Here is a 14,731-nt window from a genome sequence, read left to right as displayed (position 1 = left end):
TATTTTTATATGCATAATTGCTTTATCTATGTTTCACTGATGTTTTCTTTGTTAAATCACTTCAAGATGTTTTATATGGCATGATTCATAAATGGAACAAACAAACAGATGCATTAAAAAGGTGTCTGCCCCCCAGCACCACTTGTCCCCCTGAGAAGACCATTTTTATGCCATTCATCTGCATCAAATGAGCCAAAGGTAGAATCATAGAATTGTGGTGTTGGAAATAACCCTGGGGGTCATCTAATCCAGTGTTTCCCAACCTTGGGCCTCCAGCTGTTTTTGAACTACAATTCCCATCATCCCTGACCACTGGTCTTGCTAGCTAGGGATGATGGGAGTTGTAGTCCAAAAACAGCTGGAGGCCCAAGGTTGGGAAACACTGATTCTAATCCAACTCCCTGCAATGTAGGAATCCTGGGTGGGCTTGAACCACCAACCTTCTGGTTAGCAGCCAAATGCACTGACATATTGTTCCTTACTTATTATAGAATAAATGAATTTAGGCTTCCTGTCAAACAACAGACAAAATATGAGCAGAAAAATTGAGTTAACTTATGGAGAGAGTCTTCCACTCACAAGATTCCTTCCATTTGTGAAAGTTTCTTTCATTAATGGAGGCTACTTCCATTAATAAAAGGCAACCTTTGGGACCAGCCCAATATGACGCTTCAGATATTAAAGCTCGTTCTTTTTTCTCTTCACCTCACTGAGATTTGCAACATTTTCCTTTTTGTAGTATTGCTATATAAAATTCTCCTTGCCCTGTTCAGTTTCTATATTCTCAAGTGTTTTTCTTGCCCCCAAGAGAAATGAAATGTATGTTTGTATGCTTGTATATTCGTAATAATGCTGTGTATTAATGCTGAATTATTTTCACAATAAAAACTTTTCAAATTAAAAAAAAAGAGAATACATATATAAAGTTACTTAAGCCAAGACCAGTTGCATTGAAACTACTTGTGGTGAGATAAAACAGATTTCTTTTTCTGTTAAGGTATTTTTAAAGGTGGAGTAATTTGTATATGCATCTATAAAATGTGTCATCACTCTGCATTTGTCAGTCTATATTTTATTTCTATGTACTCTTACTGTTAGCGTGAATGATTAACTCAATAAATTCCTGTTTTTCACATGTTGCTTGTGAAAGTTTGTTTCAAGGAACACATTTTAAAAATATATTCTAATTATGGTTTTGATGTAATAAACTTGCTTAAAGAATTTACCTGGGCTATCTCATGATTCGGTTAAGACAGCCAATGCTTGTTTATGGGAACACTCAGTGCTTGATGTTCAAAGATCCTAAACACATGATCAGGAATGCATGTGAGAAGTCCACATCCTTGTGTGTAAACATCACACTTGCAAACACTGAAAGGAAGGGAGCCTAAAAGTCAGTTCAATTCACAGGGGTACAAAGTTTTCATAAACCCCTTCCAACCATCCATGGATCCTGCAAAAATGGTCTGATAATCCTGTGTAAAATTATCATGTGACTCAATATTTCAAAGTAATGACTCCTACAGAGGTTTCCAAGAACAGAGTGCCACTTCTTGAGCAGTGGAGAGCCAGTGTGGTGTAGTGGTTAAGAGCGGTAGTCTCATAATCTGGGGAACCGGGTTCGCATCTCCGCTCCTCCACATGCAGCTGCTGGGTGACCTTGGGCCAGTCACACTTCTTTGAAGTCTCTCAGCCCCACTCACCTCACAGAGTGTTTGTTGGGGGGGGGGAGGGAAAGGAGAATGTTAGCCGCTTTGAGACTCCTTAAAGGGAGTGAAAGGCGGGATATCAAATCCAAACTCTTCTTCTTCTTCTTAAAAGCCTACTGTGATCACAGTTTTTGGAATCCTCTAACTCTCTGAAACCATCTTCCATGATGTTATGATTATAATGGGAACAACAGGAAGCTTAGACAGCTTTCCAAAAGTACAAAGGGGATAGCGTTCAATAAACAAAAACAATATATTTACCTGGGTCTTCTATAGACAAATTCTTTGTTAACCACTGAACGATGTCAGAACCTAGAAAAAAATGTGAAAAATAATTAAAATGCAGCTGCTATATTTTAAACATGTATGACATTCTAGAAAAGAAAAGTTTCCCCAAGAGTGCCCATTTTTATTAAGCTGCCTAAATCTGCAACAATCTGCACTTTCCTTGGAGTAAGCTCCATGGAATACAAAATGAAAAATGTAGAACTGGACATAGTCTGTTTCCCATTGTCAAAGAAATATTTATCATGGACACTGTGGTCACAATGAGGCCCTCGCACCACACTTTCGCTTTAATTATTCAATACCTGCTTATTTAATTTGGACTTTCACAGTCTACCGTGTTTTTAATATTCTGTGGGGAACCGCCCAAAGTGGCTGGGGAGGCTCGGCCAGATGGGCAGGGTATAAGTAATAAATTATGTTGTTGTTGTTGCTGCTGCTGCTGTGCACAGGTCCTACATTCTGGCAGTAGATTTGATAGCAGCTCGCATTGGGTTTCCCTATATTGTCAAGGTATTATGCTCAAGTACTATGGCTTCCAGGAGAGCATCCCTGGGACTGTCAGGTGCATCAGATCTCTCTCATCAAGGAGAGCTTGCATAGTTTAATCCCTTTGCTTTCCCTCTCATTGTTTCCAATAATTTGGAAATTGTTTAAATAAAAAACTAAAAAATTGCAAACTGGTGTGGAAATGGGGAACTGAACTTAAGACTGAACTTCAGAGAAAGAGAAAAACTTGACAGATTTGCCTTTGCCTACAAAAACCGTCCCTGTGCTGTGGACACCGTTAGTTTGTTCTGCATCCCTTTAAAAAAAATGTAGCATTTTATTCCACATTCCTGGTTGGTTGATTGATTGATTTGTTACAAGCATGTAAAAACAGCTTAAAATCCCAAAATCTCAATTATGTTCCTATCTAGCTATTGAACTTTGCTCATGGATTTTCCTGCTGTGCATTGTCTTTACCTCTGAGGCCTGCTATGTGTTTCTTGCACTCTTGTGTCCCATCTACACTGTACATTTTAAGCACACGGCTTCTCCCGAAGAATCCTGGAAACCGTAGTTTGCTAAGGAATTGTAGCTCTTTGAAGGGCAAGCTTCTGTTGCCATGATTGCTTGGGAGAGCAACTTTTTGCATGGGTCCTGAAGTTTTCTCAGTCATTGCTCGATTTGATACCCCCTCCATGCAATGTTTCTCAGCTCCTGCACATACATTAGCAAGTTATATAATTGGGGGGGGGTAATTGGGGGGGGTAATTCATGAACTAAATGTACAGCAAAACTTTGGCTAAGCAAAAATTCTCTTCTAATTGCAAATTCCAATTAGAACTTCAGTTGCATAACCCTGTGTTGTGAATAAGGAATACAGGCAATACCAAAGATGGTTATTAAGTCGCCACAAACTTGTCCACCCACTGCACAGCAGAGGTGACACCACCTTCCCCTTAAAGGCATAACACACAAACACACACAAGACATCTCCTTTATGCCGAGTATTTTTGGGCTTGTCATTTCTGTGGTGGCCACAGAATCAAGTTTCTGTTGTACTTTTCAGGCAATGTATTACACAATGGAAAGATGGCAGGAAGGTACATGCTAGAAAATTACTAAGTCAGCTTCAGGGGCCACTTTTCCCACAAAGTAGTTACTCAAATCAAAACATTTCAGATATGAATCTAGGGAGAGAATATTTTGGTCAAAGCTGTTGGCGAGTCAAATTAAAGTACACAGATCAGTTAATCTGCTGTTCATTTAAAGCAGTTTAATCATAGTGACTTCAGAAGAGCTAAAGAAATTCAAATACTCCAGCTTAACATCAGGAATTCAACATTTCCAATTTTCAGCTTTAGCCAGAGGTACAATGCCGAATTCACAAAGTGCATTACAGTATCTTATGTTTCATATTTTTTTACTGTTGTTTCATAAAATTTATTCACCGCTTAGTTTGTAAAAGCAGTTTACAAAAATAATAAAACAATTTAAAATTGCTAAAAAAAACTTAAAACAACTATTTAAAACATTAAAAAAAATCAGTGATAAACTAAGACAGTTTAAAAACTCATCAGTGTCTGGTTATATGTGGATTTAACAGTATATTGTATGGCAGTTGCCTATATATGAGGCATGTTTTTAGTCACAATTTCACTTGACTTTTTTAAAAATACAGACACCATGGGAAAAATAAGCCTCATCTTTCTTGGTGTTGCTATTATAGATGATTATGATCAGCAAATCTGTTCCACCAAACTATTCCACTAAGCTTATACTGTATTTTACGACATTAATGCACATCTACATAGAACTAAAATGATTATGCAAAATTATCTAGCAAGACAAGATTCCTAAATTATATAGGTCTTACAGTTATCCCTCATGCAGAGAAAATATTTATTCTTGCATCATCAGTACACCCTTTCATTACAGTTACCGTAAATGTCAATAATAAAAAAATCAGCTTTAATTTATGTCATTGCAAATCAAGAGTTACCTAGCAGTCAAGGAAATTGGCACACCACAAACACATCTATTTTTTTAAAAAAAAATGTGATCATAGAATCATAGAATTGTATAGATGTGAGGATCCTAATGCTGTGTATAGAATATAAATATACTTTTCACTTGGAGCATTTGAAAAGCCAAAAAGAATTCTGCCTTGGGATTCAACGGGGCTTTTATAAGTGTTTCAGGCACCTTCACAGAAACAAAATATGTCCCTCCTCCTGGATCCGTCAGAGATATGTCAGTGTAAGTCCTCCATCCCAGCTCGGCCAACTTATGAGCTCAGGCCAGGGTAAGTCCTGAAAAGGGCTGCATGGGGCAGCATAGGGCAGCAGCAGAACCAGTGCTATTCCAAACTCTGTTCAGCCCAGTCAAATGACCTAGCAACCTAGCAGAAATTACACAGGCAAAAAGGGGTGGTGTAAGACAAACTACGGTATATTTTAAAGCTTCATTTCCCTCTGCCAGGCTGAGGCCAGCTCAGGCAGCTGTAACCCAGCTTCAAAGCACAGTTTGGGGTAGGGTGAGTTACACCAATATAATCTACCCCCATCATAAATTAGACGGACTTCCTTGCCTGTGCTGCCCCAACGAACCTCTACCAGGTTCCCCTACTGTTGGCTTAAATCCCAGTGGGTGCCAGCCACCATTGCCTAGTCTCAGCAAGTTTCTTTCTCTTCCCTTTTCCACAGATTGATTTCACTGCATTCTAGCTGTACTATGTGCATTAGCACATGTTCTTAGAACTGATAGCTTGTATGATTATTATTATTGCAAATTCTTCTAAACCTAGGCTATTTTGTTAGTGTGTTGTTTATACAAACATGTGCCGATTAATTCTATGGAGACCTATTTTTAATAAGTGTCAATTCCCTTTGGATGCAACAGAATTATTTGAAATTTATTTTATTTTCCTTGACCACATTAATCCACGTGCACCTAGATCCAGTGGCATGTGAGCAGCTACTCCCACAGGACCCGAGTTCTGGGTGTTGGGATCCTACCTGAGCAGGTGGGGGGACGTAATCCCCTCTCCACCTATCAGGTGCTTGATTGGCCAGTGGCAGGCAGGCTTGGATGCAGGGCTGGCTTTGGGGGCAGGAATGGTGAAGCAGACAGGTTTCCCTCAGGTCTGCTGCTGGTGCATTTAAACAACCTGCACCTGGAACTCCTACCTTATTTTCCTTATCGGGTCCTGGTCAACTGTTGTCATGAACTGCAGGATTTCCGGGACGAGGAAGAGGATCCTGGTGAGGGGTGTAGCTGGGAGTGAGTCACGTTGGAGCAAACTGGGGATGGGGAAGGAGAGGTCGTAGTAGACCATAATCACAGGGTGACAGAGGATGATGAGGGGGCAGGGGCTGGTGCACCAGAAGCCGAGCAGCGGGACCCATCACCAGAGCCAGAGAGACCTCCATCCCCATGAATACGTTGGGTCCTAAGGCATAGGGAACAGTGGACAGGGCAGTCCAGGAAGCAGGGGCAGGCCAGGGCCTGCAGCCTAGTTCACTAGCTGACCAGGTGGGGAAGGAGTCATGTGACTCCTCAGCTGGGGCAAGCTGAGAGCAGGTGAAGGTCACATGCCTCATGAAGCCCAGATGCTACAATCAGCAGACACAGTATAAGAAAGCAGCAGAGCTGAGGTACTGTGTCTGCTCAACTGCCCGTGCTGAGGGACCTCGCCTGGGATTCTTCTTGGACCTTCATGGGTTTCTACTGTGAGACTAACTGCTGAACTACTGTCTTGGCTTACTTGGACTGAGCCCAGACTGTGTTTCCTGATCTTTGGACTTGGCCTGAATGGATTGGCTTCTGGGCTTGGAACTTTGTCGTATGGATTGGCTTTTGGGAAATGGAACTTCGTTGTGTCAATTGGCTTCTGGGCGTGGAACTTCGTCTTGGCACAATGTCTGCCAAGTAGTATGCCAGGGGATCAGGACAAGTGTGCTGTGTCCTCATTTAATCTAGTTGGTGGAGACAGAGGCAGCCCGAAGCCTTGGCCTGCAACTGCAGACTCCCACGCACACTGTGCACTTCATAACAACCCCCTTAATGGCGCCTGTGGTTAGACCCTAATACTTACCCTGAGATTTGTAGCAAAGTAAATGGTGGCTGCCCTCCTCTATATACTAGAAAGAGAGCAATATTTTTCCACAAGCATCATCTGACTCTTATCAAGTGTACTTGAACTGAACTTGTTTCACAGTAAGCTCAACTCCTCCTGCAAGGATTGTTCTGAAAAGGAGCCTTGCTTGATTTGATCACCTCTGTTGCTGCTGAGAACACTAAATGAGGAACAATAATTTCTTAAGAACAGGTATGAAACTTCTGTTGCCTCTACAAAAGAACAATATGATTTTCTTTGGCTGAAGGTTCTTAAAAGAAGTGAAGTAACTAGTCTGTTTCTCCACCACTACCCAATCTAATGTTAAGCCACTTTAAGTAGTTCCAAGTATTTATATGGTTACTATTTTAAAAATATGCGAAGAAGCTCCTTTGTTCCCTGGAGGCGGTTCAGCTCTTGTGTGTTAACTGAGTGCAAATTTTCACAGCTCAGTTGCAAGAAACTCAGAAAAGAAGGTGGAGACTGGGAAGCACAGCAGCAGGCTCAGTTACAGGGGCTATTCGATTAGCCTTCATTAACAGTGTCACAACAGAGCCATGTTTTCACATCATCTCCTTTCTTCCCAAGTTATATTCCACGCAGAAACTGAACTAATCCTTTTCTCTAAAAAGCATCAGTAACACTCTGCAATTTGCACATCAATAACCTCCCCCATAAAACAGTAACAGCTGCTTGTGACTGTTAGTCACAGTTTAGCAATACAAGAACAAGCCTAGTTAAGCCTCGGACTTACATGCTCCCCCTCCTCCCCTGACACGGCCAAGATGAAAAGTTAAGAAGCTTTCACTTCCATTTTTGATTATGCACAACTTGCCATCTCTTTTGAACCCAACAAACGGTGGTTAACTTTAACTACAGGTTACTGAAACAAGTCAACTTAAAACCGTAGGATAAGAAATTGGTTTGTTTCCACAAGCCCGTTAAGTTTAACCACAGTTTAGCCACACTTTAATGTTTCATCCAACCTCTAATCTAACATGGAAACGGAAGCTTCCAGTCTCCTCCTTGGCACCACAATGGAGGAGGTGTAGAGGGAGGCAGCATGTAAACTGTGGCTCATCCTTGTGACACCAACACATAATTTAACATTTTGTGCAAACTCTCCCATTGTCTACCAAGCTACAACCTGAGTTTCTCCTTCAGTATCTATCCTGTTGTGCTCCAGCTCCATTGTGCTTAGCTGACTATGACTTGCAGCCTAGTGCAAACAATTTGCATGCATAAGTCTGGTTTCAATGCGTGGGGTGGCCTTTCTGTTTCAAGGTACAAGAGTACCTTAACAGCTAAAGTACAATAAGTCTCCTCAGCTTCAAGTCCCCTCAACGGGGCTCTTCACGAACAACATGGTTGACATACTTATTAAACAAAGCACCTGTTGTTGTTTTCCTGTCTCTGAAACACTGCGATGCTCTGCAAGAGGTCAGTGGGACAATGGATGAAGTTTAAGTATTTGCATAGCAAATTTGCTTAAATTAGCCAATTTTCATGCTACATAAAATGAACTTGAGCCAGTTTCCTTGTTTACTCACTATCTGGAAAACAGCCTGAATGACTTTTTATCAGCATGTTTACATGCAAATATTAATATGAACAAAGAAGCAAGGTTAGCCAAGATGATTTCATACTTGCAAGACTTTTCTGTGAAAGAAGAACATGTCATCCATCTATCCGTGTTATTATAGTTTGACAGCTAATCAGACTTTCTGTAGAAGCTGGTGTCCCATTCTACATTTCCTGCTCCCACACACCTACAATTAGAATATTACATTTGCCACAGTTACCCATTTATATCATTAGGTTAAATAAGAACCAGATTAAATAAGTTGCAAGAATTGTCATTCATGTTCTCATTAATGTGTGAACTGTTCTATGTGGATCTCTATTTAACATCAGACTTGTTGCTGACATAACCTTAGAGTAAGACTAACGAAACCTGCAACTGACCTGACCTGGAAATCTAAGAATCTAAAAATCTGGGAAGTTCGTTGGAGCCACTAGGATTGTTGCAGTGTTACCTCTGATGAACAGATGCTGGTTTGTACCAAAACCTTGTTTTGGTCTCATATTCATTAATGTGAATGCACTAGCCAAGACTAACTATCATCTGAAAGTGCCACCTAAAAGAGCAAACCTTGTCACTATAAACCAGACAGCCCTGAACTGTAAGAACATGCTGTCTTTCCGACATCAAGCACTATGATCCCCGAGAACAAATTCTAAAAAAAAATATATATAAGCATCTCTGATGGCTAAGGTTATATTTGTACTATACCCTAGTCACTTTTTGCACTAGTTTCCCTCAGCTGTTTGTCAATCCCCATACAACCGTAACCATTTGGGACCATATATTAACATATTACGGTTGCTATAAGAAGGTTGCTATCACTGTTAGGAATGTAGGAAGCTGCTTTATCCTGAGTTAAACAGTTGGTCTATCAGGCTCAGTATTGTATCTACACAGACTGACTGGTTCTCAAAGGTTTCAAACAGGATACTCCCCCAGACCTTCCAGGAGATGTCAAAGCTTGTACCTAAGACCTTCTTCATTCAAAGCATGTGCTATACCATTGAGCTAAGGTCCTGTCCCATTGTTAAATGTTTATTATTAACTATGATAGTAATCAAAATGCCTTCAGGGCAACTTGTCCTTCACCATCCATTATAATGCTGCTGTGATTATTTGGCAATAACATCAAATGACAAAGACAGTGGTGCCAACTCATCCAAGCAGCACTAGCTAGCATTTTGGTCAGCTCACAATATCATAAGTTGCAAGAATATACTGTAAACTTGAACAATTATGGTTGAACCAACATCCCAACATTCCACCTTAATCCTATGTCCCTAAATGTAATTACCTGGAAGGCAATTTCTTTAAAGCCTTGCTAGGCTAACCCCCAAGTAACAAAAGAAATGAATTAAGACTGTGGCACAAAATTCCTTTTAATAATATGGTATCATTGCTGTTTTTTGACACTGCAAACTGATCTGTGTACTGTGGTACCTCGGGTTAAGAACTTAATTCGTTCTGGAGGTCCGTTCTTAACCTGAAACTGTTCTTAACCTGAAGCACCACTTTAGCTAATGGGGCCTCCCGTTGCCACCACCACACGATTTCTGTTCTCATCCTGAAGCAAAGTTCTTTTTTTAAAAAAATATTTTTTATTGAGTTTATAAAATACAAAAACGAAAACCAAATTACAAATTTCAGCAAATCAGGTGAACTTCCCCGCATCTTCCCAACCCTGCATTCTCTGTATATATAAAACATCAGCAATTTGTTAATTTATTTCAAAACTTAATGTAATTTTCATTTTATCGTGTTACCTAATCTCAAAAATGTTGTAACCCAGATCTTAAAAATTTTAATTTCAACACAATAAAGTTGTTTCATTGCACCACCTCTGGCTTCTTGTACCTTAATTTCCATTTCATTAATTTACGGTTGCTGAGGCTATAATTTCCTAAAAAGTGCATTTTTTAGCATTCATACAGCTTGTAGTGTTTTTTCAAATAGTCCTTAAATTTCTTCCAGACTTCCTCCGTTGTTTCTTCCCCCAAGTCTCGAATTCTGCCAGTCATTTCGGCCAATTCCATATAGTCCATCAACTGCGTCTGCCATTCTTCCAGCGTGGGTAGATCTTGTGTCTTCCAATGCTTTGCAATCAGGATCCTTGCTGCTGTGGTAGCATACATAAAGAAAATTCTATCTTTCTTAGCCACTCTCTGGTCTACCATGCCCAGGAGGAAGGCCTCAGGTTTCTTAGGTAAGGTAAATCTAAGTACCTTTTTTAATGCATTATGAATCATCTGCCAAAAGGCCTTCACTTTCGGGCAGGTCCACCAGAGGTGAAAGAATGTCCCTTCCGCCTCTTTACATTTCCAACATTTGTTGTCAGACAGGTGGTATATCTTTGCAAGCTTGACTGGGGTCATGTACCACCGGTATACCATTTTCATAATATTTTCCTTCAAGGCACTACATGCCGTAAATTTCATTCCGGTGTTCCATAACCTTTCCCAGTCTTCAAACATAATGTTGTGCCCCAAATCCTGCGCCCATTTTATCATGGCGGATTTAACTATCTCATCCTGTGTATTCCATTTAAGCAGCAAGTTATACATTCTCGAAAGTAGCTTGGATTTTGGCTCTAGCAGCTCTGTCTCTAATTTCGATTTTTCCACCTGGAATCCAACCTTTTTATCCGCTTTAAAAACTTCCTGAATTTGAGCATAGTGCAACCAATCTCGCACCTTGTTTTTTAACTTTTCCACGCTCTGCAACCTCCAATTGTCTCCAATTTCTTCAATAATTTCCCAATATTTAGGCCAGTAGGCCTCCATGTTAAGTCTCTTACGTGCCTTGGCCTCCACCGGTGAGAGCCACCTTGGAGTCTTACTCTCCAATAGGTCTTTATATTTTATCCAGACCATCAAAATTGCTCTTCTGACAATATGGTTTTTAAACAATTTATGAATTTTAACCTTGTCATACCACAAATATGCATGCCACCCAAAAGCATTATCAAACCCTTCCAGATCTAGGACATCAGTGTTCTCCAGTAGAATCCAATCTTTCAGCCAGCAGAAGGCTGCAGCTTCATAATATAACCTCAAGTCTGGCAGGGCAAATCCCCCTCTTTCTTTCGCATCAGTTAGTATTTTAAACTTTATTCGGGGCTTTTTGCCCTGCCAAACAAATTTAGAAATATCCTTCTGCCACTTTCCAAAACATTCCACCTTGTCCACGATCTGTAGGGCCTGAAACAAAAATAACATTTTCGGCAATACATTCATCTTTATAGCTGCTATTCGGCCCAACAAGGAAAGTTTCAATCTTGACCATATTTCCAAATCTCTTTTAATTTCTGACCAACATTTCTCATAGTTATCTTTAAATAAATTCAAATTTTTGGAGGTCAGATACACCCCTAGGTACTTTACTTTTTTAACCACATTTAATTCTGTTTCTTTCATGAACTCATCTGTTTCTATAGTTGTCAAGTTTTTTGCTAAAACCTTAGTTTTTTGTTTGTTCAACTTGAATCCCGCCACCCGACCAAAATCGGAAATTAATTCTAACACTCTTTTAGTACTAGAGACTGGCTCCTGTAATGTTAATACCAAATCATCTGCAAATGCTTTCAATTTATATTGTTTCACTCCGACCACAATTCCCTGTGCCAACCGGTCCTTTCTAATCATGTTCAGTAGCACCTCCAGGACTGAGATAAACAATAGAGGAGATAGGGGACACCCCTGCCGTGTCCCTTTTTCAATTTTAAACTCCTCTGTCACCACGTTGTTTACTATCAGTTTGGCTTTTTGTTCTGAATAAATTGTTTCTATTCCATTTTCAAACCCCCGCCCCACTCCCATCCCTTCCAAATTTTTCTTCATAAACATCCAAGAAATATTGTCAAAGGCTTTCTCTGCATCAATAAAAATCAACACCGCTCTTGTGCTAAGGTTTGTTTGTAAAAATTCCAAAATGTCAATGATGTTTCTTGTGTTGTCAAACAGATGCCTGCCAGGGAGAAAGCCTGCTTGGTCCTTATGAATCACTCCATTTAGTACTTTTTTAAACCTACTTGCCAAAATATCTGCAAAAATTTTGTAATCCACATTTAAGAGTGAGATGGGACGGTAGTTCTTAAGTTGAGTTTTTTCAGTTTCTAGCAAAGTTCTTAACCCAATGAACTATTTCTGGGTAAGCAGAGTCTGTAACTTGAAGCGTCTGTAACCTGAAGCGTCTGTAACCCAAGGTACCACTGTATATTATCAGAGCAATGCTTACAACAGCTCTGTAAGGTAGACCTGTATTTTTATCCCCACATGGCAGGTGGGGAAAAGAGGCTGAGAGGATACTAGCTTGTTTAATACCATCTTGTGAGTTTGTGGCTGAGGAATGATTTGAGAAAACAAAAATGACAAGCCCCAAGGCGCAAATAATAATAAATCCTTACTGATTACATGACACATTTCAAGGTTATTTGGCTGTTCCCCAGAGAAATCTAGAATACTGTAGCAAAGCATCTTCTTAATAACAGTTTGTTTCCCTGATTAAGGTTTGAAACACATTGAATAAGTGTTCAGGTTTTATTAAATACATTTGAATGCCACCTTTCTCCTTCAGCAGTTGAAGTGAGATAAAACTCAAAAAGTGCCTAACAATGCAATCTGACACATGCCTACACAGCAGGAAGACCCACTGAGTTCAATACGTCTGACTCCCATGTAAATGTGTACAGGACTTACTCTGGAAAACCATTGGAAGACTTCAGGAAGTTTGATATTTCTGATGTATTTAAAGGATTCAGTGGCACTTGTAATTTTCTGACTTCTGCCTGAGACTCAGAACTGTGCATTTTGTTATCTATGACATAAAGGCCACTCCTGGCTATCTAGTGGAATATACTGGACATTTAGCATTCTATTTCCATCCCCATATTATTTCCAGGGGGGAAATCAGTTTGCAACTCTGTTAACTTAAAAAATAATGGGAGTTTTCCATTATAATTTCATGGTTTTTACTGCAGTGTAAAAAGCAGTGTTGGAAGTCAGTACAGAAGTGCTAGCATTATAACTAGGAAAACTTATTCAATAAACCCCATGTCCAACTGCAGCCCTGCTTAGTCCCTTGTACAAGACTTCATGCATCTGAAGAAGTGGACACTGGCATACAATAGCACATGCCAGAATACATTTTTAGTCTTGAAGATGCCTGAAAGCTTTGTTGTTTTGTGCTTCAACAGACTGATATGGAATTTTCTTCTCATTCCTAGACCTTAGCTTAGCTTATTTTGACCCTTCTGAATTTTATAATGTTACTCTCAACAGGGCAGTCGAGAGAATCTGAGAATGTTCCTTCTGTAGCTTTTGTTAACAGAATCTTCTGAAGTTCCTCTATTTTTAGAGATGTAGTTCAAGATATTTTTGTCACGGTCCAGCAAATGTCTGAGCGGAGGGCAAACTCCATGCACTCTACAAAATGAGATCTCCTGGCTGAACCTCCTTTCTCCTCTGTGCTATGTGATTATTTAAACCTCCACAAAGTGAGCTTGCCCTGTCACTACAGCAGTTTTATATCTGTCAATTTTTCATTCCAGAAACACAACAAGAGAGAGCCACAAACTCCATGCTATGAGGAGATGTTGGTGCTCCTGACACTGAGATTTACCCAATTGGTGTTGACCTATGACAGGACCTTTTCGGTGGTGGTTCCCCATTTTTTGAGTGCCTTCCCTGGTGAGGTGTGTCTGTCTCCATCATTATTAACTTTCAGGATGATTTTGAAAATGTTCCTGTTTACCCAGGCTGAAGGATACTATCCCTGGCAACTCTCAGATGGAAGAATATTTTTAATTCTTGTGGAGGAGCACCAAAGCGCCACTCTTCCCTCACAGTTTATCACTGGATGATGTGGTCTATCTACTATTCAGCTCTCTCTTCCTTTAGGATTGCAGCCTAATTGTTTATTTATTGAATGTGCAGTTTGTGTTATATAGTATTAATAGGTTGGTTGTTATTAGGCCATTTGTATCTTTTACAAGATGGTCATTTGCTTGCATCTATTTTTAGACATGCTACCTTTTAGTTTATTGTCCCCCGTGGAATATGTACTTGGAAGAAATCAGATGAAAACATGTTAGGTCACATCTGAGCTGTTGTGCAACTCTTACACATCTAGCTACTACAGATAGAGCAAGACGAGTATGAGTAATGGCTAAGAATAAGACAATAGTTATCTATTGTCTGGAAAGAGCTACAGAAAAGCAGACCTGAATTTCATTTCACAACACATGTGATGCAAACTTGGCTTGTTTTCTCTTTCTGCCACGCATTTTGCTGTGTAATTAAGCTAACCGCAGTTTATATTAGTTTCCAGGCTTAATAAGCTATTGCACATATTTTTAAATATATCTATTTGCAAGATTCCTCAAGACCATTTGAAAACCTGTTTGCTTGTAAAGGTTAAGGGAAATGTTTGATAAAGCATTTGAGATTTTATTCTTAGCAATCTTGCACTCAAGCATAGATGTTTAAAGGGCAAAATTGTGACATGAGAAGAGCTTGTGCAGTACTGACGTCAATGGGCCTGGCATACGCACAT

General features: G+C 39.9%; 1 protein-coding gene across 5 annotated transcripts in view; it reads right to left on the bottom strand.

Moving 5' to 3' along the window:
• Positions 1-14,731, bottom strand: part of RGS7 (regulator of G protein signaling 7) — a 156,604-nt gene that overhangs the window by 50,957 nt on the left and 90,916 nt on the right. For all 5 annotated transcript variants that reach the window (XM_081905833.1, XM_081905835.1, XM_081905836.1 and 2 more), the window contains exon 4: positions 1,971-2,021. In XM_081905833.1, coding sequence (XP_081761959.1) covers positions 1,971-2,021 — 51 coding nt within the window. The remainder of the gene's footprint in view (positions 1-1,970; positions 2,022-14,731) is intronic.

Source organism: Podarcis melisellensis, assembly GCF_964234715.1.
Source record: "Podarcis melisellensis genome assembly, chromosome: 3".
In the NCBI taxonomy this organism is placed as follows: Eukaryota; Metazoa; Chordata; class Lepidosauria; order Squamata; family Lacertidae; genus Podarcis; species Podarcis melisellensis.
Note: the sequence above shows the minus strand (reverse complement) of the source record. Positions and strands in the feature narration are given on the sequence as shown.